The sequence below is a fragment of the Juglans microcarpa x Juglans regia genome, chromosome 3D (genome assembly GCF_004785595.1).
Source record: "Juglans microcarpa x Juglans regia isolate MS1-56 chromosome 3D, Jm3101_v1.0, whole genome shotgun sequence".
Taxonomy (NCBI): Eukaryota; Viridiplantae; Streptophyta; class Magnoliopsida; order Fagales; family Juglandaceae; genus Juglans; species Juglans microcarpa x Juglans regia.
The window spans coordinates 36,594,345-36,618,453 of NC_054598.1; the positions used below are offsets into that span (position 1 = coordinate 36,594,345).

The 24,109-nt window shown below is 35.3% G+C and overlaps 2 protein-coding genes and 1 pseudogene across 2 annotated transcripts; all 3 read right to left on the minus strand.

Moving 5' to 3' along the window:
- Positions 1 to 2,338: 2,338 nt before the first annotated feature.
- LOC121255801 (myrcene synthase, chloroplastic-like) lies at positions 2,339 to 5,027 on the minus strand. Its single transcript, XM_041156327.1, has 7 exons — positions 4,745 to 5,027; positions 4,381 to 4,648; positions 3,921 to 4,296; positions 3,546 to 3,761; positions 3,317 to 3,455; positions 2,984 to 3,232; positions 2,339 to 2,880 (listed from the first exon to the last, which is right to left on the minus strand). Exons 4-7 carry the CDS (start codon positions 3,707 to 3,709, stop codon positions 2,575 to 2,577), a joined length of 858 nt encoding a protein of 285 aa, XP_041012261.1. The 5' UTR covers positions 3,710 to 3,761; positions 3,921 to 4,296; positions 4,381 to 4,648; positions 4,745 to 5,027; the 3' UTR covers positions 2,339 to 2,574.
- On the minus strand, positions 3,917 to 4,990 carry LOC121255292 (myrcene synthase, chloroplastic-like). Its single transcript, XM_041155559.1, has 3 exons — positions 4,745 to 4,990; positions 4,381 to 4,648; positions 3,917 to 4,296 (listed from the first exon to the last, which is right to left on the minus strand). The coding sequence occupies exons 1-3, from the start codon at positions 4,988 to 4,990 to the stop codon at positions 3,917 to 3,919; spliced, it is 894 nt and encodes a 297-aa protein (XP_041011493.1).
- Positions 5,028 to 20,408: 15,381 nt separating the features above from the next.
- LOC121255802 lies at positions 20,409 to 22,982 on the minus strand (annotated as a pseudogene).
- Positions 22,983 to 24,109: the final 1,127 nt, after the last annotated feature.

Genomic DNA, 24,109 nt, shown 5'->3' on the forward strand with positions numbered 1-24,109 from the left:
TTTCAATAAATCTTCCAAAAACTTAAGAATTCACCACTAGTACTATAGCTGGTGTTGATCTATGTATTTTCAATGCATTAATCTTGAAGGCTCGTTGTTATAAACCCATTTAGTACCACTTTGTCTGCAACAAATTATAAGCTCTACATGAAGAACTTGTCCACTGAAACATATATTCATGGTGAATAAATGTACGAGAGGAGTTATATATGATACAAAAAATAATTTTAGTGTAAATAATGATGATGAATATAAAAGTCAAGTACATACTCGATCCCTGGCTAGTTTTTTTTATGGTATCTCACGATGTTGAATAATTTTTCTTCGAGTGTCAAAAGCAGTAAATTATTAGATAACCGAGTTAATTGTGTGTAGAGGGAAAGGAAACATGTAAATTCTCTCAATAAATTAACATCTTCGAAGTTATATATTTCAATTGAGATTTTGTAAAAGTCAAATGTAAACTGATGTACCTTCACATAATAAGTTAGATCTACTTTATAATATGAAGTACATCATCAAACACAATCAGTCTCTAAGTTTACTTTTGTGAAATCACTATATGACTAAAGCATTTTTCATTTTCAATTTATGGGTGAAAAGTTTAATTTCCCCATGATTTGCATATGTAAAAAATGATGATTAGATATTTTTTCACTTCATCATTTTTTTTATAATGAACTCCTAACGTAGTAAATAAATATATATATATATGTCGTTAATATTAATTTAAATGATCAACTGTTGTAATTCTTTAAGTTTTTGGCTTGATGATCCTTTTAAAAGTAATCCTTTTAAAAGTAATCTTACATATAAAGATATGAATTAATTCAAAACTCCACCCAAAGGCACTATTTCAACTTTTATGTTGTTTCATCAAATTAAACCATCCTATAAACCATTTGGATTTTCTCCACTATAAAATCATGGCTCTCTCTAGATCTCTCTCATATACAACATACACAATAATCCGCACATTGCGCGGGTTATAAGCTCGTATTAATTATAAGGCTGTTTCAGTAAAATGCTAGGTGCGTCCTTTATACCGGGAAACTAATGGAAATGCAAAGCATACAGTTTTATTTTTCAATCTTTTGGTTTTATTAATTGTTTCTTCATCAATCAGTTTATAGCGGCCTGTAATGACATGGCATGAAGTCGTGCAATCATTATTTACGAGTCAATTATATTGGGATACTGATCTTCCAATAAATCCCAGACAGCTTATAAGTTTGTTATGTGATTATATATATATATACACACAAAAACTTAAGAATGCACCACTAGTATATATAGCTGGTGTTGATCTATGTATTTTCAATGCATTCATCTTGAAGGCTCGTTGTTATAAACCCATTTAGTACTACCACGTTATCTGCAACAAATTATAAGCTCTACATGATGAAGAACTTACCCACTGAAACATATATTCATGGTGAATAAACGTACGAGAGGAGTTATATATGATACAAAAACGAATTTTAGGGTAAATAATGATGATGAATATAAAAGGAAACATATAAAGGAAACATGTAAATTCTCTTAATAAATTAACATCTTTGAAGTTATATATTTCAATTGAGATTTTGTAAATGTCAAATGTAAACTGATGTGCCTTCACATAATATGTTAGATCTACTTTACAATATGAAGTACATCATCAAGCACAATCAGTCTCTAACTTTACTTTTGTGGAATCCCTTTATGACTAAAGCATTTTTCATTTTCAATTTATTATGTCCATCTCATCATGAAGATTACATTAGCACATGGCCATTTTTTCGTACATTGGAAAAGATTAAATCTGTTTTTTTTATAAATATTGGAAAGATTAAATCTTATGTGCTGATTATAAAAACTGATACACAAAAGTAGTTTATTACACAAATTGGAACTTTTAAGAAATCTAGCTAGAGTGGAAATGAAAATCTGCGACAATTTGTGGGTGAAAAGTTTAATTTCCCCATGATTTGCATACGTAAAAAATGATGAATAGATATTTTTTCACTTCATCATTTTTTTATAATGAACTCCTAACGTAGTGTATATATATATATATATATATATATATATGTCGTTAATATTAATTTAAATGATCAACTGTTGTAATTCTTTAAGTTTTTGGCATCTTGTGAGCAAATTTCTTTCTCACATTAAAAATTTATGCATAGAATCTAAAAATTCTGCCCACCATCTATGTGCCGATAAATGCATTGGGCAATCCTTGCACGATTCATTTTGGTTCAAAAATTTTAAAAATGGTCGAGTAATCAATTTCGTTTCGGCATCATATAACAGGGCAAAGTCAACTAAGAAATGTAGCATGCAATAATATATCTATAGCATAAAGCAGTCTTATTTATGTTTAAGCAAACCAAGCTAGATTTGGTTTGGCTTTTACATCATGTATTTTGGTACTAAGGGGCTAGTGATTACTTGTGAAGTACAGTTGGAGTTACCACTTGACGCATCAAGTCACCAAATTTAAGAAAGAAAAAGGAACAAATTAGAAAAGAAATAGTTCTATGTAATTTTGAAGTTGAACCTTCAATCACGTGTGGATATATCAATCATTCAGCAATCCTTAGGTAGAGGGATGGGATGAATCAACAATGCTAAGACTCGGTCCTTACTTTCGTGATATTCGATGCTGTGCCCATCTCCATGCTGGTACATGCATTGGGACATCCTTGCAAAATTCATTCCAATATGAATAAATGTTTCGGAAAAGGGAGAGCTTGTAGCGATTTCTTCATTATACTTCATCCATGTTGCACTAATCAAATTCCTTATATACTCACGAGCATCGTCTTCACTAGCACCAGTATCATTCATGTAACATTGAATTGATTTGGGATTATCACCTCTCTCTAACTCTTCCTGAGTTTCAAAATAAAAATATTATAAACATGTTATCCTATGTTCATGTGAAGAAGTTTGAAAATTTATTGTTGAAAGACTTGGGATAGTGTGGTGTGCAAACCTTAGATGTTCCGAGATCATCCGCAAGCCGTACAATCATTGCTTGCCAACGAAGCATATTGGGATAGTCTTCCAATAAATCCAAGGCTTCCTTTGTTATGGGATTTGTGACAAAAAAATAAGAATGCACCAATATAAGTGGTGCTGATATTGAAATCCATGCATTTTCAATGTATTCTTGAAGGCTCGGTGTATATCCGCTATAATACCACTTGGCCTCCAATAGATAAGATCTACATAAATCTGCCCACTGAAACATTTATGGTGGATCAATGAAGTAGAAGAGTTATAATATACAACAAATGCTGAACATATATATAAGTGAAGCTCATACCCCCTTTCTAAGGTATTGAATGTTGTTGAATCCGTTTTCCTTGAGGGTGTCAAAAGCCATTTCGTTAACGGAGTTGTAGAGGGTAAGGAAACATAGCTGCATATAGTAAGGAAGTCGTTCCATTGCATTGACATCCCATCTACATAATGAAGATTACATAAATATTTGCGTTAACTATAAGCAATTGATGAAGCAATATTAGAGATGTATTGCTTCCATTAATACAAACCTCTCAACAACATCCGTGAAGAGCTCAAGTTCATCCAAAGTACCATATACATCATACACATCATCTATTGTTGTTATCATTGCATAGATCCTTGTTGACATTTTCCTCAAGTATCCAAATTGAGGTTGAAATGATGCGCCAATTGTCCATAGAAAATTCTCCATCACCCTATCCCTCGTAAAACTCAACTCTCCAAGGCCCGTACTCCTCCATCACCTTTGTATGAGCCAAAGAAACAATATCAGTTTTAGAACTATAGTAACGAAATTTCTTACCCTTCCAATCAAATTGCAAACCATACTATATATCCAATAATTCTCCACATAAATTTTCTGCATGAGGGCCGAATTACAATATTATGAACGTCTCTTTTACCTTGAAGCTGCTTTTAGATCTTCTTGGTGGACTGCTTGTACCATGTTGAAATCCAATTCTGCAAGCTGAAGTAAGACGGGGTTCATATCTGCTCTACTTCTATATTCATCAATGAACCACCTTACTTCCAATCTTATCATCCTCCAATGTAATGGAAGCTCTAAGGCATGGTTCACCATAGTACGCAGATTTTGATCTTTGCTTTTCTCCACATAATCTTTAAGATGTTTGCTTGCAAAATCTCTTGCTTCCTCTAAGAGGCTTTCACCTTCTATCAAGAGGAATGAGGCTTCGTACAAAGCCAGCATTCCTTTCGGATCATCACAAATACATTCATAGAAATTCCCCTTTTCATTGGTAAAACTCTTGAAAACCTCTGTAATCAACAAAGCTCACTAGTTGGTAAATGATGTCTATTTATTTTTGTCAAGCATTAATTACTAGCATGCATGTTGTTTACCTTGAGGTACATTATATCTCTTTTGTCTTAGCAATCTGAATTCGAGAGCTGTGGCATATAAACTCTTCTCCTTGCAAACTCCACCTCCATAATGAGTATTGTGTATTTTGTCCAATATCCTCGTTATTTCATCTTCAAAGTGGTAAGATACTCCAAGTCTTTGCAAGATATCAATCATCTCGACCTGCTTTAGAGGATCCACCATTTTGTGTAACATCTTTGTCACTTCTTCCTTCAAGTTATCAATTTTTCTAGTGTATGACTCCCCCTGCCAATCCAAATTTCACTAATTAGTCATGAGGCACTGATAATGCAAGAACTATCGAGATCAAAACTAAAAAATAATAGACATAGCAAGATTTACCACATATTCACTTTTTAATGACTGGATGTAATCATCATGCCAGATGGTAGGATGGAAATTTCCTGATCGTCGAACAATAGTGGAGTCACCTGAGTTTTCTTCAAGGGCCATGCTTTGGAATGGACAAGGAACATCACGATTTCCTTTTGTTACATGTGAGACAGGCCGTTTCTTAGATGGGAGCAATGCTGTTGGATTGCAATGTCGGACTGAATCAAGAACGTTAAGACACATTGAGTAGGCCATTAGTAAAGCTTTGATTTTCGGATTAAATGGGTTAAGCTGTGTAATATATGATTCTAATATATGCCTTTATATATACATCCTTGGGTGGCTATCATCTCTACTCTCTATGTGACGGTATTAAAGGCAAGGGAGGGTAGCTAATATAATGGTTGGCTACTTAAAAGGACCTTTTAATGGCCACCCCCAATAGAAAGATTCGTAGTGTGGTGCCTCGAATGCAGGGTGTTTGAGAAAAATCTTCCATGCAAGATAGGTGGCGCATCATGATCAGGGCCTAAAGGGATAGGTAGAGAGGTGAAAAGGTAAACTTTATTAAACTAAAAAGATGTATGTACAATATGGAACGCACACGAGAATTAAAAAAAATATAGATATTTTTTGTGCAAGTACGTCTGCCCCTGTAGAAAAATTCATCTCACCCTTGTATCTATTTGAAGATAAGGCAGAAGTACTATCTAGCGCACCTATAAGACGGTGGCTTAAATATTACAATCGGCAATATAAAAATGTTGTGGCAGTTACGTACTAAAAATATTTATTGCTGCGGCGTAGATGTATATCTGGAGGAAAAGAATTAGGTAGTTGGAATTGAGAAATATTTCCAATTTATTTTACATCATTTCATGGTTATAATTTTAACAAATTTTTATATAAAATATAATAAATTAATTAATATTTTTAAATCTTAAAATAATAATAATATTAAAAAAATATTTTAATAATATTTTATTCAACTTTTATTTTCTATAAAGCAACTGGTAGACATTTTGTACAGTTAAAAAATATGTTCTACCTTCGTTCAGATATATATATATACTACAAGAAAACTGTTCATTTGCGAACAGTTATTTTCAGTAAAATGATTGTTTTCAGTTAAAATAAATATATTTTTATCGTAAATAATCTATTCGTTGCAAAAGAATGATCACACATATCCGTTCTTCTTGTAGTCTCTGATATTTCATTCTGCATACTTTGTAAAAGGATTTCTAGCATAGAGTTGTTAGTATTACATTGAGATGTAATGCAGATTTTGATAACTTCTTTTAAAGCCTTGGTTTTAGAGTTTAATTTGTAACCTCAGGCTTTCTTTTTGTGCTTGGTATTCCTGCGTTGAGAATGACGACTATTAATAAAATTAAGAGCCGTTCCTCTTCGTTAAAAACAAAGAACCTTGGTGAAAAAGCTAGTATACTCTGATCACTTGGTTTGGTGGATGGGACGTCATGGATTTGAGTCTCTATGAGTAGGATGCAAAGAAAATCATACACATATCCATTATCCCTTATACCCACCAGTTTAGTACCACTTTAGTAGTACCATTGTGTGTGGTTGGGATCGATATATGATCAGACTCATGTTTATCTTGAGAGAATATCTATGACTACCCACCATCTAGCCTCTCCTAACAGGATTCCAACGAGAATATGATATTGTAATAGTCACATCCAAAAGATAGGACTTTGCAAAAATCCGACTATTCAACTTCGATACTGACTTTGCACCCATTTGAATCGGAACTTCGAGAAAATGGAGTCGAAGTCGGAGGTTTTTGTGTAGTTTTTGTCTGAGTCGGATCGATTTTCTGACTAACTCTGAGTCCAGCATTCGACGTCCGGCTTGAGACTCTAATTTCACAACAACATCTGTCTGACTTATGAGTCCGACTCCGAGATTAGTTGACATTTGTTATAAGAATATGTATTATTTATATAGTGATCATATATACTCATTGAAAGTTTATAACATATATAGTTATATTCAATATTATACTAGCATTTGATAATTATTATAAAATAATGTATTTATATTATTCATTATTTAATAATAATAGAATAATAGTCTAGTATATGTACACATCATAGTATCACTATCATGCATATGTGAGGGTAGTTGAAACTTGATTGGCTAATAGTGAGTCATGTACCATGTATATATTGTAATACTAGCAATCTATTATCTAGTATAATAATATGCAATTAGAAAAATGTTGTGTAATTATACATATAGAGCACTTGATAATAGTTATATACTACACATAAGTAGTAATTAGATATACTCATAACTCAATACTAGACGCTAGTAAATTAGTAATTGTTAATAATCAACACTAACAACTGAATTCAGCATTTAAAAAACTACAAAATCCAGGTTCTTAAATAATAAAAAAATAGGCTTAAAACGAAGATTAAATTTATGGCTTAAAAAAACATAGAAGAGATTTAGGATTTAGAAAAAAAAAAATAACATGGATTTAGAAAAGAAACTGAACCCAAAATTGAACTAGCCCAACTTAACCCAAATTCAAGATTAAAACGGTGTCATTTCGATCGCAATTCTCGCTGCCCAACCCATTTAGAACTGCGTCTCTTCATTGTCTTGTTACTTTCTTTCCTAATTGTTCCACGTTGCACTAATCAAAGACCTTATGTACTCACGAGCATCTTCCTCACTGGCACCAGTATCATTCATGTAGCATTAGATCAATTTAGGAACATCACCTCTCTCTAACTCATCCTGATTTCAAAAATATATGTGAAGTAGTCCAACAATTCTAGATGAAATTCTTTGGATATATAGTATCGTAGATTTTCCGAGATCATTCACAAGTCGTAAAATCATTAATGACCACCGTATTATATCTGGATACACTTCCAAGCAATCCAAGGCATCCCTTTTCACTAGATTCATGATACAAAAATAAGCATGCATCAGTGCAACTGGTACTGATATTGAAATCTATGCATTTTCAATGTATTCTTGAAGTCTTGGGATATATTTGTAGCACCTGGGCCAAAGCCCAGCCCATATTAGATGAAGCCCGTCACACGGCAAGGCAACACTTGAAGAAAGCCCGAAAACGGCGTTTGGTAAGTTTTCTTCTACCTTCACTGATCCTTCTCCCACGGTTTCCTTCAGTTTCTTCATTTCCGCATTTTCCTCCATCCCGTTGCGCACTTAACCCATGATCTTGCAGTTGAATTGGTTTCTCCTCGCATAAAAAATCCTCATCCTCCAGCAGATGCATCTTCTTTCCTTTTCCTCTCATCCTTAACCGTGCGAATAGCCACTGGAATTGGAGCATCACCGTCGACCACCTCCACACGATTTTGTGTCGCCTTCGAGCCTTCTCACCGGAAGTGCTAACGTCGGTAGCTCTCTCCTCCCACTCTCTGATCTCACTGTCACACACATTTTTTTTCCCTCTGTTTATGCACACACAGATTCCCTTTTTCCTCTGTTTTCACGCACCCACCCACGACAATGCCTTCTCACGCATACACTCATTTTATTTTTCACAGAGCGTTTCGCCTCCATAGAGCAGTGCCCCCCGCCCACCCCCCCCCCCCCCCCCCCCCCCCCCCCCCCGGGGGGGAACCCAACACCGGTGAGCCTACGTTACTCTCTTTTTTTCTATTTGTTCATTGTTTAGTAAAAAGGGAATTTTGTGTGATTTTAAGTTTAGTTATTTGATTTATTTAGTTTAAATTAATTCAACCTTACCTATCGTAAAACCTAGCGTCACCACTAAATTTTTTGAGGATTTTTTATCGTTGTTGTTTTGTCACTACACAAATTATTTTCCTCTTCCACCGCAGTGAAATCACCGCTGTTTGGAACTGCAATTTCCCTCACCAACGTCATCGCTAATGCCCAAACAGCGTTGTCTTCACTCTTTAAGTTTCACTAGCCACGCTCACGAACTTAGGTAAGATTTTTCTGAATTTAGAGTTATGGTCGACCTTTGTTACGTAGACTATATCAGTGAATTTTAGTTGCTGGGATTGTCAATGAATGATATTACGCGGCCGTTCGGGGTATATGTTTATTATGTTGGTTGTGTTGTTTCTTTTAAATGTTAAAAGTGCGGTGATTTGGGTTGATGTGTGGCGGATGGAGTTGATTGGTGGCTGTTCAGAGTGGTTAATTGACTTTGTGTACAATGTGTGTTTGAGCTGGTTGTGTTGGATGTGTTATGAGTGGCGTAGATGCCCGGGTTTGAAGTGTTGGACGATTAAAAATATATGGTGGCTGTGTTGAAGTTTTATATTGAAGGTTGGAGTTGACGTGGCTGTTTGAGTTATGTTTTAAACGCAGGAGTTGCCGTTGTTGGTTTTCGAGATGTATTTGTTGTTGGTTATGAGGAGTGTATTAGTGTTAGGCTGTTTCTAAATGCTTCTGCTTGTAGGCTTGCCTTAGTTCATTTTTGAATGGTGGAATTTTTGTTAATTAAGTTGACGAGCGGATATGAGTTATTAACATGATAGTGAATAATTTTCTATGTAGCTTGTGACATTGATAGAGTTCGGGTCCAAAGCTTAAGTAACTCTCTGTAATGAGCATGTAAGCGAGGTTCCTATACTAGTCTTTGGATAAAAAGAAAATGAAACAAAGCTGATTTTTAAAATATGCATGTTTGTTTTGAAAAGAAATGTGAAACAATCTCAGTTATTTGTTTTGCATATACTCATAAAATTGAAGAACTTTTTCTTCTTGATCGCGATCATTGGGAGTCTTCATTGCTCCACAATTACTTGAATGCAATGGTGAATAAGATGTCAACTCATCCCAATATCCATTTAACTTGTTGAAATAAACAACTACAGAAGACTGATCTTGCACCAAGGAAGAAATGGTCCGACAAATTTGGTAAAGGCTTAGAGCATTACTTTGGGAAACTAGTTCTTTCAAGTCTTCCCATACAACAGAGGCAGAAGTAGTGTAGATAAAACTAGTGGCAAGGTCAGCATCAACTGAATTAAGAATCCAAGAGAGAACCATGTCATTTCATCATTGCCACAATGCAGATTCGTCCGGATACTTGGTTGGGTCTGGTCTATAAAGTCCCAATTTACTTTTTGCACTTAAAGCCATTCACATGGCTTGACTTCAGGTTGAATAGTTGTCTCTAGTTAATGAACGGGGAACTAAAATGATGCCTAGATTTTCCGAACTATGAAGATGATGGTTGATGGAATCAATTGAAGAAAAAGAATGGCCAATTGCAAAGGAATTCTTGACCATCACAAAAGGGTTCTATGATGTATTTGCCATGAGTGAACGTATAAAAATTCAAATACCAGCAAATATGGGGAATATGAAGAAAGAGGACGGGACAATGTGAGCACCCAAACATAAAGAAAAGATATGGACAAGAAGGGAAAAATCGGATTAGCTCTGGTACCATGTATAATATGTATTTAGCACATCTTCATTGATAGTCAAAGAGTAATATATATACAAGACTTTGAGGAACCAATCCCATATGATTAGGCCAAAAAAAGGAAACTATAAATTGTACAAGGAAATTCTATACAAACTTCCACAACATGGGAGAATAATTTTTGGACACAAGGATTTACTCAGAGAGAGATTAGAAGGAGCAATCTCCCATGAATGTGTAGCTATTAATAGTATGTTAGATTGTAAAATTACTTTTATTCTAAAACAGATCTAACGTATCACAATTTTTTAGTTTACTTATAGGAAATCCTAGAATAAAAATTTTATTAAAATTGTAGAAAATATGTAAAATGGAAATTTTGAATTAATTAAAGTTATGTAAAGTAAGAGGGCCTAATTATAAGGAAAAAATCCAAGCAAAATAAGGAAGTAAATAAATACAAGATCTTCTAATCAAGGTAGAATTCTAATCAAATATACATCAACATCCACCGTCAAACTCTAGAATATGGTGGAATCAACTTGAGTTTGGAAACAAGATCATGAAGTTGACAATGTGAAAAAGATGGTCTTCAGAAGAGATGGAACAAAGAAGCAAGATGCCTTCCAGGAGATGATGCCTAATGAATTGACAGTCAATCTAAATATATTTGGTATGCTCATTGAAAGTATCATTATGATCAATCTATATGGCACTTCGATTGCCATAATAAATGGGAGAATGTCATTTGAGGGGCACCCATATCTGCCAAAAGCCAACGTAACCTTGAAATCTCAAATGTAGTATCAGCAAGAGCACGATACTCAAATTTTATACTAGTGTGAGCAACAACAGACTACTTCTTACTATGCCAAGAAATTAAAGAAGTCCCTTGTAAGAAGCAATAATCGGTGGTAGATCGACGATCAGTGGGATCTTCGGCCTAGTCAACATCAGATTAAACTCAATACTCAAGGGATGAGTGCGAGGAAAAATGAAGTCCATGAAATATAGTTCACTTGATGTAACACAATACACGAAAAATAACATCATAGTGGGTAGATCAAGGAGTACTCATAAACTGGCTAACGAAATGTGTTTCATATGAAATATTTGCTCATGTGAAGGTAAGTTAAGTAAGATTACCCACCAGCTACCTATAGAAAGTAGCATTAGAAATAGACTCACATTTGGTGGCAAGAAACTCAACATTGGTCTCAAAAGGATTGTTAATAGTCTTCTTGTCATTCAAACCTACCTGGGAAAGAAAATTAGAAGTATATTTAGATTGAGAAAGGTAATACCCATATGTAACAGAAGTGCCCTCAAGTCCAAGAGTAGTTGAGTGTACCCAAGTCCTTCATCTCAAAACTCTGACTCATAAAGGTCTCAAGACTTCATGTCCCAAAATTTTATTCTTGGTGATAATCACGTCATCAACAAATAGAAGGATGATAATAATACCTACATCAGTGGTCTACAGAAACAATGCAGAGTTATACAAGCTAGGAACAAAAACTTGTTGAGCGACCATGGAACTAAATTTGGCAAAACATGCATGAAGAGCTTACTTAAGACCATAAAGAGCTCGACAAGGGTGGCAAACTTTGTGAGGAGGATGCTCATAGCCAAGTGGAGGTTTCATATATATTTCTTCACCAAGATCACTATTCAAAAGACATTCTTGACATTCATCTAAAATAATCCTCATCAACGAATTGCAACAACCGCGAGCAAAGATCTAACGAAAGTAAGTTGTGCAAAAGTTTCCACATAATCAATACCATATTCTTAGGCAAAACCATTAGCAACAAGGTGAGCCTTGTATCTCTCCACTGATCCATATGCACACATCTTGGTTTTGTATATCCACTTGCATCCAACTACAGATTTTCCAGGGGGCAAATCTACCAGGTCCCAAGTGTGAGTCTTGGTGAGGGCATCCAATTTATTAGACATAGGTTTTTGCCAAAGAAGATCAGAACTAGCTTCACCATAAGTGCAAGGTTTATGAAAAGCAGCAAGAGCATAAAAACAATGATAATCTTCGAGATTTACGGGAGGCGGGAGGTGCTCTTACTCGACTAGAGTTACTAGGTTCAAATACTTGAGAGGACTCTGGGATATGTGATGTAGTTAGGGGATCATCAGACTCTTCAAGTGTATCAGAAGTGGCAGAAGGGAGACTATCTAAGGAGCTGGGCGGCTTTGGAATGAAGTCAGGGACTAAATCGATAGAAATATTAGGGAAGAAAAGGGAGTTTTGCAATGGTAAAGAAGAGAAATGAGAAATACTAGTAAACATTCAATGTTCCAAGAGCATCACATGACAAGAAACATGAGGACGTGTAGTGATGTGATTATAACAATAATAGCTTTTTTGTGAAATACCATAATCAAGAAAACAACATAACGAAGACCATGGTTTGACTTTGGTGTGTTCATGTGGAGGTAAAGTGACAAAACAGAAACATCCAAAAATATGGTGTAAAGAATAATAAGAAATTTTACTATAGAGAAGCTGAAACAGTGTTTTGTTTTGAATAGTTTGTGAGGGAACTTGATTGATAGTGTATACAGCAGTGAGAGCAGTTTCACTCTATAATCTTTCAAGAATAGAGGTAGAGACAACAAGAGTGCATATAGTGTCTAAGATATGTTTATATTTTCTTTCGGCACATCCATTCTGCTGAGAAGTATAGGTACAAGAGCATTGGGAAATGTTCCCATGTTGGGATAAATAGTCAAGAAAACATTTTTCATTATACTTCATGGCATTATTTAAACATAATATTTTGATGAGACAAGAAAACTAGGTTTGGATCATTTTGTGAAATGTTTGATAAAATGTACAAGTTCATATTGATGTTGCAAAAGGTATATCCAAGTATAACGAGAATAAGCATCTGTAAAATAACTAAATAATGATATCCTTCCTCGATAGGAATGGAAGTAGAACCCCAAATATCAGGATGAATTAGATCAAAAGGTGTACAAGAAGTTGAATCATTATTATTGAATGACAAATTTGTTTGTTTTTCAAGATGATAAGAGACACAATCAAAAGACTTCAAATCAACAAACCCTAAATGACATTGAGAAGCTAAAAGTTAAACATGTGGTAAACTAGCATGACCTAATCGGGAGTGCCATAAGCTAGAGGAAGTAGCGAAAGCAAGAAGAGAAGTTTGTGTGCGATCTGAAATTTGTAGAGACGTAAGCTCGAAAAGACGTCCAACTTTATGGTTTGTCTCAATAGGTTGGCCTATCTGATGATCCTGCATAACAATACCATCATTGTCAAAAATTAGTTTAAAGCCTCATTCACAAAGCTTACCAACGAAAATAAGATTTAGGGATAGTTGGGAACTAAGTATGCATCATCAACAAATAAGCATGAGGATGAGATAAATCCAATTTGAGTGACAGATATAGGAGAACCATCAGCAATACAAATGACAAGTTTAGGAGAAAAGATAATTTTGTGGGAAAACAATGTAGAATCAGAAGTCATATGGTTACAACATGTAGAGTCGATGGTCCACAAAAACTTACCTAAGGTGACAAACAATGCAATAGAGAATCAAGACAAAACCTGTTAAATTAGTGCCTCAAAATCAACTACAGTCAGAGCAGGATGGTGAGATGGAGTCTCAGGAGTAAACTCATATGTAGATGAAACAGATGAAGCAACTACGACAACTTGTTGAGTACAAGCCTGTTGTTTTTTGTATTATAACTTGCAACATTCATTGATGGTAGGCCTGTGCACATGGGCCGACGAACCGATTGGCCCGATTTATTTAATCGGATCCGTTCGATAATATGACGGGTCATTACAAATCGGTTCTCAACCCGCCTAATGTCAGATTTGTTCTACGGGTGTTAATTCCACCGACTATAAATTTAAAACTTGCCACGGAAGTTAATGCGTACGAGTGACTCCCGCAATTTTTTTTTACTGGCTTTGACACCAACTTTACATCTCTAGTAAAGCTTCATCATTTATAGCCGTTGGTATGCCTCGAGAAGCACAAGTTCTGAAGGTTCAGTTTCATCCTTTGCCTTTTACTCTCTCTCCCCTCTCCATTGCCTTTGCACGCTTTATACTCATATCTTCCAATTTCTTTCTTTTTTGCATTAAAAACATTTCCTCTCATGGTGAAGACTCCATTAAAACGCCATAGAGAAAAAACCTTTGACTCCTCTCAAGTTTGAACAAATATAATTATTTAGGACCTTTGATTCCTCAAACCCAAACCACTAGCTGCCCACACAGCCACATGCAAGCTCACCATACAGAAAATTTACGAGACGAAAACCAGAGATGAATTGGGAGAAAGAAAAGAAACTAATTACAGATACCAAGAAAAATTCTTCCAAGAAGGCGGGTCTCCCCCTGATCAAATTCAGCATGCCGTTTACAGATCTGGTTCTCTGCCTTCAGTGTAACTTTGCTCGAGCTAAACGCCGTTGTTTGCAGATTTGCTGCCACCGTTGCAGCTGCTGGTGCTGGGCAGGTCGAGGCTTGGGGATGCCTCACCTCAGCTCGAGATCTTCTCCTTCGATCCCAAGACCCCTTCTCTCTCTTCCTCTCCCGTGGTTTGTAAATCATTAAATCAGTTTTCATGTTTTTTTTTTTCCCTAAATGAATTGGTTTTCGTTTCTGGAAGCATGAAAACGACCTTGCCTTTAAAGGTCGGTTCATACGGGTTCGACCCGGTTTGATTTTGTTCGGGTCGAGTCGGTTCGGATTGGCGCCTTTGATGAAGCTTTTCGAGTCGGGTCGGGTACAAACCCGGCTTTTCCGGATCAGGTTGCAGCCTTAATTGATGGAGTGGCCAATCTTTTTGTAGTATTTGCAGAAAACTGTCTTGGAGAGCAATTGTGTAGGTGAGCGACTAGATGAAGGTTTGGAAGCACTTGGAGAAACACTTCCCACAATCTTATCCAAAGATTGCATTTTCATAGTGGAACGATGGTTTGCTTTAGAGATGAGCTCAGAAACAACAACCTCTAAAGTTGGGAGAGGTGTGCGATGCAAAAGGAAAGCTTGAGTTAGTTCAAAATCCTCATGATGTGCCATTATGAAATGCATAAATTTTCGACGGTCACAATATGCCACAAATAATTCTATGTATTGAGGGCACTTCAGTTGAGTGTTTACAGCAGATAATTGTTCCAGAAAAGATATTTACTTGTGAATAAAAATAAAAAATAGGTTGATATGATTCTTGACACATTTGGTAAAATCAAGTCTTAAGTTGGGACTCCAAGAAAGTATCATGAGTGCAATTGTATTGACATGAGAGAAAATCCCAAGCTTTGGAAGCAAATTATAAATAGAAGGAACGTAAATGGTTATAAACCCGAAAAATATCTTACAATGCATACTGTCTCAATCCTCAAGACGTGAAGCAAAATCATCTTCTATCTCACCATCTTTAGGCTTATATGGAGAAAATTTGCTAGATACATGTGACGCCCCCAGATTCAGTTTGGAATCGAACAGACTCTAAAGCGTCGTTGGGACAGGCAACACAAGATTACATGCCCCCATTCATGATAATTAAGGATGCAAATGCACCTAGCATGCATCTAGCAATATGTAATATTAGCATCCGATAATTGTTTTCTTTGAGCAATACTATGTATCAGAGGTAATACATCTAAATGTTACAGTACTTGTCTAACAGGTCTATAACATAAAAAGTACTAGAGATAAAACTCCCTAAATACATGTAAAACTAAGGTAACTACTAGGCTATTCCATTAAGTAGCTCATGCAACTCGGTCAAGGATGCCATAATACTCGATGAAATAGAGCATCGAAGCGATGGGCTCCACATCGTGTCGTCATTGTCTAGTCGACCACCTTCAAACAATCTTCTACCACATCTCTTGATCCTGGCACATGATCTACCATTCCAGGGGGAGTGCTAGTTAGGACTACCACAATGAGATTTGATTACAAATCTCAGCAAGTTAACAGATAACTTAACATATAGTTTACAAATGCAGGCATGACAATAAAGGCATGAATACATAGTCATAATCATAAATAAGTATGACGTGATTTGATATATAACATGGCATGAACTGTCATGACTTGAACTGACATGAGAAGAACTGAACTTATGTGAACTAGACTTGACATAAAACTGAACGTGAACTGAACATAAATTGAACTTGAACTTAACGTGAAGTAAACGTGATGTGAAACTAAGCTTGAAACTGAACAAGAAACTTGACATGAACTGAATTGAGACTTGACTTGACATGATATGAACTAACGTGAACTGACTTGGATATGAACTAACGTGAACTGACTTGGACATGAACCTAACATGAGATGACTTGGACATGCACTTAACATGAAATAACATGAATTTGAAATGTATTATTTTCTCATGGAAATACCATGATATTCTTGTCTCATGGGGTTACCATAATAGAGTAATCTTGTCTCATGAGGTTACCACAATATAGTAGTCTTGTGACTTGTCTCATGGGGTTACCACAATGTTTCAAAATAATAATGAATTGAACAATAACATAACTGTACATGGACGTAACATAACTAGAGTTGTAACTGTCTAAGAGAGCTTCTAAGTGTTCTCTCCAAGAACGCATTTGAAAAATTGTGAAATGAGTGAAAGGATGATTTGCACGCCTAATACACTTCTGAAAAATGAAGTATGGGCTTGACTGACGCCTTAATTGGTGGTGATTAGGTCACAAAAAGGTACAAATAGTTAGTAGTTTTTAGCCAAGGAAACTTCCAAAAGAAGGGCGGTAATGAGGTGGCATTTTCCTCTCACATCAAGTTACTATTTGGGGCTGTCATGAACAAAGTTTTGCCTAACATGGGAGTTTGCCCAGGTGACCAAAATTCATGGGCATTAAACAAGTGAGTTTCATTTTGGGGTTTAAAGAGGGTTTGAAATGCTGTCAAGGCCAAATCCAATTTGTCTTGACCCAATCAAAATTTAAAGTTTAAAGGGTTTAACAATGATGTCATAACATGAATTTGATGAATTAATAGCATGTGGAAGTGATTTAATCAAGTGATTAAACACAAGGCTATAAATCAGATCAAATAGGGTTTGGAGGCCAACTTTAAGGTCTGAGGAAATTGTTTAGGGTTCCAGACCAAGCTTTTGAGATTTCAATTGGATTCTAAGTATTTAGGGTTTTACTAGGGTTGAAACCCTCTTAGTTAGGTACAATTTGGTTGGTTGGTTGGAATAGTGTTTTGCTTAGGTGACATGATCTCACATTTTGATTTTCTTCACATTTTCATCTCATGGTTCCTTTTGATGCCAAATGTCCAATACTATTCACTAAGTGTGGTTAAGATCTTGTCAAGTGTCCAAATAAAATTTTTCTAACCTAATTTGGACATTCCACGCAGTAATTTTGAAAACACTACACTTTGTGCTGCTATTGAGTTTACTATTCACTTTGGAAAAAGTGAAAATAAATTTTACACTGTAAAATCCTAAACATATACACTAAACTGACTGTGCAATTTGTTTTTTGAAATTAAACCCCAAAGTGTTTCGAAATAAACGAAACGCGTTTTCGAACAAACATTCGTCTAAAAACTAAAAATTGGATTATTACACCATAAAATTCTAAATAATCATCTAGGTCTAATGGTGTGGGCCATATCGTATTCTGACACTTCCAACTACTACAAATAAATAAAATCGCATTTCTGGCACCATTATGAGTGGTAACACTAACTATGCTAAAAGACTAAAACCTACGCGATTGGTCAATTCGTGAAAAATTACGGAGTTTTTATGAGGTTCCTAAAACTTATAAAAATTTTACTATTAAATTTCTAGCAGGCTGTTACAATTAGGGGTGTAACGGGTCCGGTTCGGTCCGGTTTTGGATAAAATTTAGGACCGAACCGGTATGTACTGGTTTTGTATTTTTTAAAACCGATTACGCACCAGTTATCCTCCTAAACCGGTACTTCCGGTTTTACCGGTTTCCCGTCCGGTCCGGTCTGGTTTTCCGATTTTTTTAAAATGTAAGTTTCACAATTTGTTATTAAAAATTTGTTTATAAAAAAAAAATTGATTTAAAAACAATTGTTTTATACTTTTATTAATATATTAGACTATATAATAGTATTAATATTAGACTATTGGTATAGTTATAAGTTATATATTAGTATTAGTTATAAACTTTTAGTGATTTAATATTAACATTTTATGTAATAATTTATAAATTATAACAAGAAATTACTTCATATATGAATATATATAATTATATATATTATATATAAAAATTTCACATAAAAATTTATAATTATACATTATATATAAAACTTATATATATTAATATTTAATATATATAAAATATTTTGTATAAAACTTATATATAAAAATATTATTTTTTATTTTTTTTAATCAACCGGTCCGGTCCGGTTCGGTCCGGTCCAAAAAATCCTAGAACCGGAACCGGACCGGAACCGGCCGATTTTTAGATTTTAAAAACCGGTTCCGGACCGGATCGGTTCAAACCAGTCCGGTCCAGACTGGTTTTTCGGTTTTCTGGTTTGAATTTACACCCCTAATTACAATATATAACCCCATAATTGCCATCTTTTTAGAAAGACCTCTATATGTTAGGCCCACGTATTGTAGTTAGGCTTATTCAAAATAGGATCAATCGGATGAGCCGTTGAGAGAAGTCCAATGCAGAAATAGACTAAAGATATTAAACCGTTGTGAAAAACCGAGTAGAAACCACCTGGTCAGCGGTCAAAGCCAATGTCAACCAATGACGTCGCACCGGATGACGTCGTGTTGAGTCAGTAATCAGCACTGACGTGTGTCCAGGGCTACGTGGCACATTGAGATGTTGACACCGCGTGTCACGTACTGTTTGCCTTGCACTTGTAAAGGTTCACTGGCACATGGACCGCAGGCCAAATCTTTGAGCAGCGTGCCTAGGCGCAGGCCGATCTTGGTATTTTTTAGATCTGCAGCAAATGTTCTATCAACTGAGATTGCTAACTATGTGGGAAAAGAGTTCATGTAGCGGAGCATGGTGGTGAGTGCCGAATCTTGTGGTGGGTAGTGGCGGCTCGTCTGACTGCGGATCAAATTGTTTCTTTCACAGATCAGACTGTCTATACTTGGGTGACTTGATTCTAAGACTTTTATTGCAAAACGAGTTGTGTGCATGTTTGAAAGCACTGATTGAGCAACGGCAAACTCGCCAGAAAAAGAAAATGCTGGAAAAATTATGCAAAGATTCCACAAATAACCTGTGACTCTGATACCATATAAAAAATAAATAAAATAGAGTTTGCATGAGACTTCTATTTCTGAGTTAATTAGAGTTATGTTCAGTAAGAGTGTCTATTTATAAGAAAAAGACTAGGTGAAATAAGGAAGTAAATAAATACAAGATCTCTTACTCAAGATAGTATTCTAATCAAATATAAATCAACCAAAATAATGATACACACACACACGACATACGCGTTTATATAACAGGTTAAAGTCATATGCATATCATGCTATTCACCATTCTAAAAAGACAACATGATCATCTCGCGGGAGCCTTCGCCACCATCTAGGATTCTTGCTTCTACAGTTACAAACTGGAACAAATTAATTGCTTAATGACCATAGCGTGTACTAGCTAGGGGATGAAATAGACATAATTAATTATGAAAGGACACCATCTCAAATCAAACTTCTACGATATATGTAAAAACATGTCGCTCTTAAGGAACAAGCAAGGATTCCACAACATTAATTCAGTACTTTATAAGCAAAGCAGTATATATGGAATATTCGACTTCTGAATTCGTGATTATATATCCACCTTCCACGTTCTTTAATTTAAAAGTACAATGAGAATGCGTGGATCTCAATTGCAGCTCCAGTTGCATAAATTATTAGTGCATGCAGCTTACTTTCTTGTATGTAATCAAATCCAATAACTAAAGAAATTACCTTGAATTGCTTGGTAGAGATACATAGGAGCCATGGTTTCTCTTGTTCTTAAACTTTTGTATATATAATTGAGAGAAAGTAGGATTGGTCTGTACCAAAAGATGAAAAAATCATCTTTATATATATATATATATATATATACACATATATGCATGCAATATATAGATGATCTAAAGTGAATTCAAATTTATAAATAAAGCCAAACAGGCAAATTTCAATCTAACTTGTACATCTTTTATTTCTGCAAGGAGCTAGACCATAACTTTGACATATGTAGTACGCTGAAAAGGTTGTTACTTATGTAGAGAAATGGGATGAATCAGCAAAGCTAACACACGGTCCTTAGTTTCATGGTTTCCAATGCCATGCCCATCTCCATGCTGGTACATGCATTGGGCCATCCTTGCAAGGTTCATTGTAATTTCAACAAATGTTTCTGAGAAGGGAGAACTGGCTGCACGTTCTTCATTAAAATTCTTCCACGTTGTACTAATTAAAGACCTTATGTACTCACGAGCAACTTCTTCACTAGCACCGGTATCATTCATATAACACTGGCTCGATTTAGGAACATCACCTCTCTCTAACTCATCCTGATTTAAAAAAATAAACATATATACATACGGGTGTTAGCCTATGTGTTCATGTGAATTAGTCCAAAAATTCTTGATAAAATTCTTAAGGATAGCATGGTTTGTATACCGTAGATGTTCCAAGATCATCTGCAAGTCGTAAGATCATTGATGACCAACGAACTATATTTGAATACTCTTCCCAACAACCCAAGGCTTCCTCTGTTATTGAATTTGTGACTGAAAAATAAGCATGCACCAATATAACTGGTGCTGATACTGAAATCCATGCATTTTCAATGTATTCTTGAAAGCTTGGTGTATATCCATTGTAGTACCACCTTGCCTCCAATAGATAAGATTTACATAAATCTACCCACTGAAACATATTTAGTGGAGCAATGAGATTGGGGAAGTATGACACTTAGGAAAAGAAATGTTAGGGAGGAATGACGATAGAATTTGGAAGTCAAGGTCTTACCGCGTTTTTAAGATATCGAACATTGTTCAATCCTTTCTGCTTGAGTGTGTCGAAAGCCAATTCATTGATGGAATTGTGGAGAGAAAGGAAACACATTTGCATGTAATAAGGAAGTTGTTCCATTGCATTTGTATCCCATCTGGAACCACAAAGAGTACATTTAAGTCTTTATCATGTCAACCGTAAGCCCACCCCACCACCCACCCACCCACCCACATATATATATATATATATATACACACACACACACACACACACACATAGCATCAGAGGTGCAATTAATACTGCCATTAACACAAACCTTTCAACAGCATCCGTGAAGAGCTCAAGTTCCTCCAAAGTGCCATAGACATCATACACATCATCTATTGTTGTGATTAGCGAATTGACTTTTGTTAGCATTCTCCTGTTATATCCAAACTCAGGCTGAAACGATACTCCCACTGTCCACAGGAAATTTTCCATCAACCTATCCCTCGCAAAGCTCAAATTTTCTCCAAGACCAGTGCTTCTCCACCACCTTTATATTACTCAATAAAAAAAATATCAATTTTAGACTAAAAGCGATGCATGTCATTTCCTTTCTAATCGTGTAAAGTAAATCACCTCAATATAGGCTAAGATCCAAGTTATAAAATAAGGATACTCATGTTTTTTACCTTGACATTTGTTTTAGATCTTCTTGGTGGACTGCTTGTACCATGTTGAAGTCTAATTCAGCTAGCTTAAGCAAAATAGGGTTCTTATCTTCTTCACTCCTATATAGATCAATGAACCACCTAGCTTCCAATCTTATCATCCTCCAATGCAATGGAAGCTCGAGGGCATGGCTCACCCTAGCAGAGAGGTTGTTTTGATCTTTCTTTAGTTCGACAAACTCTTTGAGTGTTTTGGTTGCAAAGTTTCTTGCTTCCTCCAAGATACTTTCACCTTCTATCAAAAGGAATGAGGCTTCATACAAGCATAGAATTCCTTTGATATCATCACAAAGACTTGGCTCGAAACTTCCAAACTCAGTCTTGAAGCAATTGAAAATCTCTGATATAAACAAATTAGATTACGATCGAGCCATTAATTGGCGTGTAAATCTCTAGTGTTTCAATTATTTCAAAGCATTTACTAGTTGTAGTATTTTGCTTACCTTGTGGCATGCTATATCCGTGTTGTCTTAGTAGTCTAAATTGAAGAGCCGAGGAGTATAGATTCTCTTTCTTGCACATGATATCGGCACCAGCTTGATAACTAGTATTAGTGTATATACTTTCCAAGATCACTCTAATATCACTCTGAAAGTGATAAGATAATCCAAGCCTTTGAAAGTTATCAATCAGCTCAAGTTGTAGTAAAGGATCAACCGCTTTGCGAAGCATTATCCTCACCTCTTCCTTCAACTTCTCAATTTGTCCGATACATTATTCTTCCTGCATGCAGGTAACTCAAACTCGTTGTAATTAGACAAGAACTGACCAATCAAACAATAGCTAATTACAAACACTGCAAAGACATATAAATTAACAATAAAAACCGATGACAAATTAATGTACCGCATATTCGCTTCTGAGGGATTGGATGTAATCATAGTGCCAAATGGGAGGCTCGTAATTCGCAGATCGTCGAACAACAACATTAGAATTGCTTGAGATCTCATTAGTGACCTTGCATTTAAAAGCACTAGGGACGGTACTAGTACTGCCTCTAGTTGATCTGGATGTTACAAGCTGCAGAGAGATGGAAGCGGTACTCTTGTGAAATTGGTAGTAGGGAGTGAAGCAAGAAGGTGAAGATCCATTGAGAAAAGGCTAGCTTAGTACTTAATCTTGCAAGGCTACTGTTTTTTGATTGAATGGGTTACTTGGGAGCCAAAACATTCGGATACGTGCCTTTATATATAAGCCTTCCGAGGCTGTCATGCATCCTGGCGATGATAAACTTGTAAGTTTAATTACCTCGTTTGACCACATTAAATTAATGGTTGATTTCTTATCTAGCTCATTTTTCACGTTAAAATTAATGGATCAGTCACATGTGAGCTAGATGAACTTTTCCCCCTCTTTATCTGAATAAAGTATGCAATATGCATGGTGGACAAAGATCAATATCTTTTCAAGTTGAAAAGATAGATATCTGTTAATTATACAGTGGGTTTGTCTCTATGCAACAAATTAAAATAAATAGAATATATAGAAGACTATATATACACGTGAATATCGTTTCCTAGCTACTGATTCGATCTGTGTATATCTGTATTCAGCCATCAGCATTATTCACTGACTGGGAAAAGTTAATTATAAGATGACAATGCAGCTGACACGCATCAATAGGCTAGGTCGTCGGTAGCTCGCGGCATGATTCAATCCCCATGTGTTAACATACTTAAGATATATATGTGTAAAGCTCCGATTCCGGAATTTCAGGTAGTTAACTCTTATTACTTATATCAATTTCAATATCAAAACTATAAAATTTAGAAAATTTTATAAAATATTAATTTATTTGCTCAATCAAAATATCCATATTTTTTTTATAGGGATAACAAAAAAATTCTCAATAATATAAATTAAAAACTCCTTAAAGACTCAAAAAATATCATTAACTCAACACAACAAAATATTCGAAAATAATCAATTTACTATGACTCTCAAATAAGTACTTGTACCCTCGAATACTTATTTTCCTATGATCATCACACCTTACTAAAACTTCATACTCTTGTTTTCCAACTAAACCATCAAAATTATCTGAAAATTGTTTGGAGATAAGGGATGAGTTATCAACAACTCAGTAAGCAGAGAACATATATTAGTGTGTAAACATGAGCATTTATAGAGTTTAAAATGCAGAACAAAATACTTTCTTTCAGAATGCAGAACAAAACATTTTCTCTCATAATGCAGAATTAGAATATTATCAAAATTA

Bases quoted from the DNA above. Each gene is read 5' to 3' on its own strand.
- LOC121255292 (XM_041155559.1), bottom strand. From the start codon at position 4,990: ATGGCCTACTCAATGTGTCTTAACGTTCTTGATTCAGTCCGACATTGC. The intron at 4,649-4,744 runs GTAAATCTTGCT...TTGGATTGGCAG, and splicing joins CATTAAAAAGTGAATATGTG to GGGGAGTCATACACTAGAAA. The intron at 4,297-4,380 runs GTAAACAACATG...TGTTGATTACAG, and splicing joins GAGATATAATGTACCTCAAG to AGGTTTTCAAGAGTTTTACC.
- LOC121255801 (XM_041156327.1), bottom strand. From the start codon at position 3,709: ATGGAGAATTTTCTATGGACAATTGGCGCATCATTTCAACCTCAATTT. The intron at 3,456-3,545 runs GTTTGTATTAAT...TTCATTATGTAG, and splicing joins TTCACGGATGTTGTTGAGAG to ATGGGATGTCAATGCAATGG. The intron at 3,233-3,316 runs GTATGAGCTTCA...TAAATGTTTCAG, and splicing joins TTCAATACCTTAGAAAGGGG to TGGGCAGATTTATGTAGATC.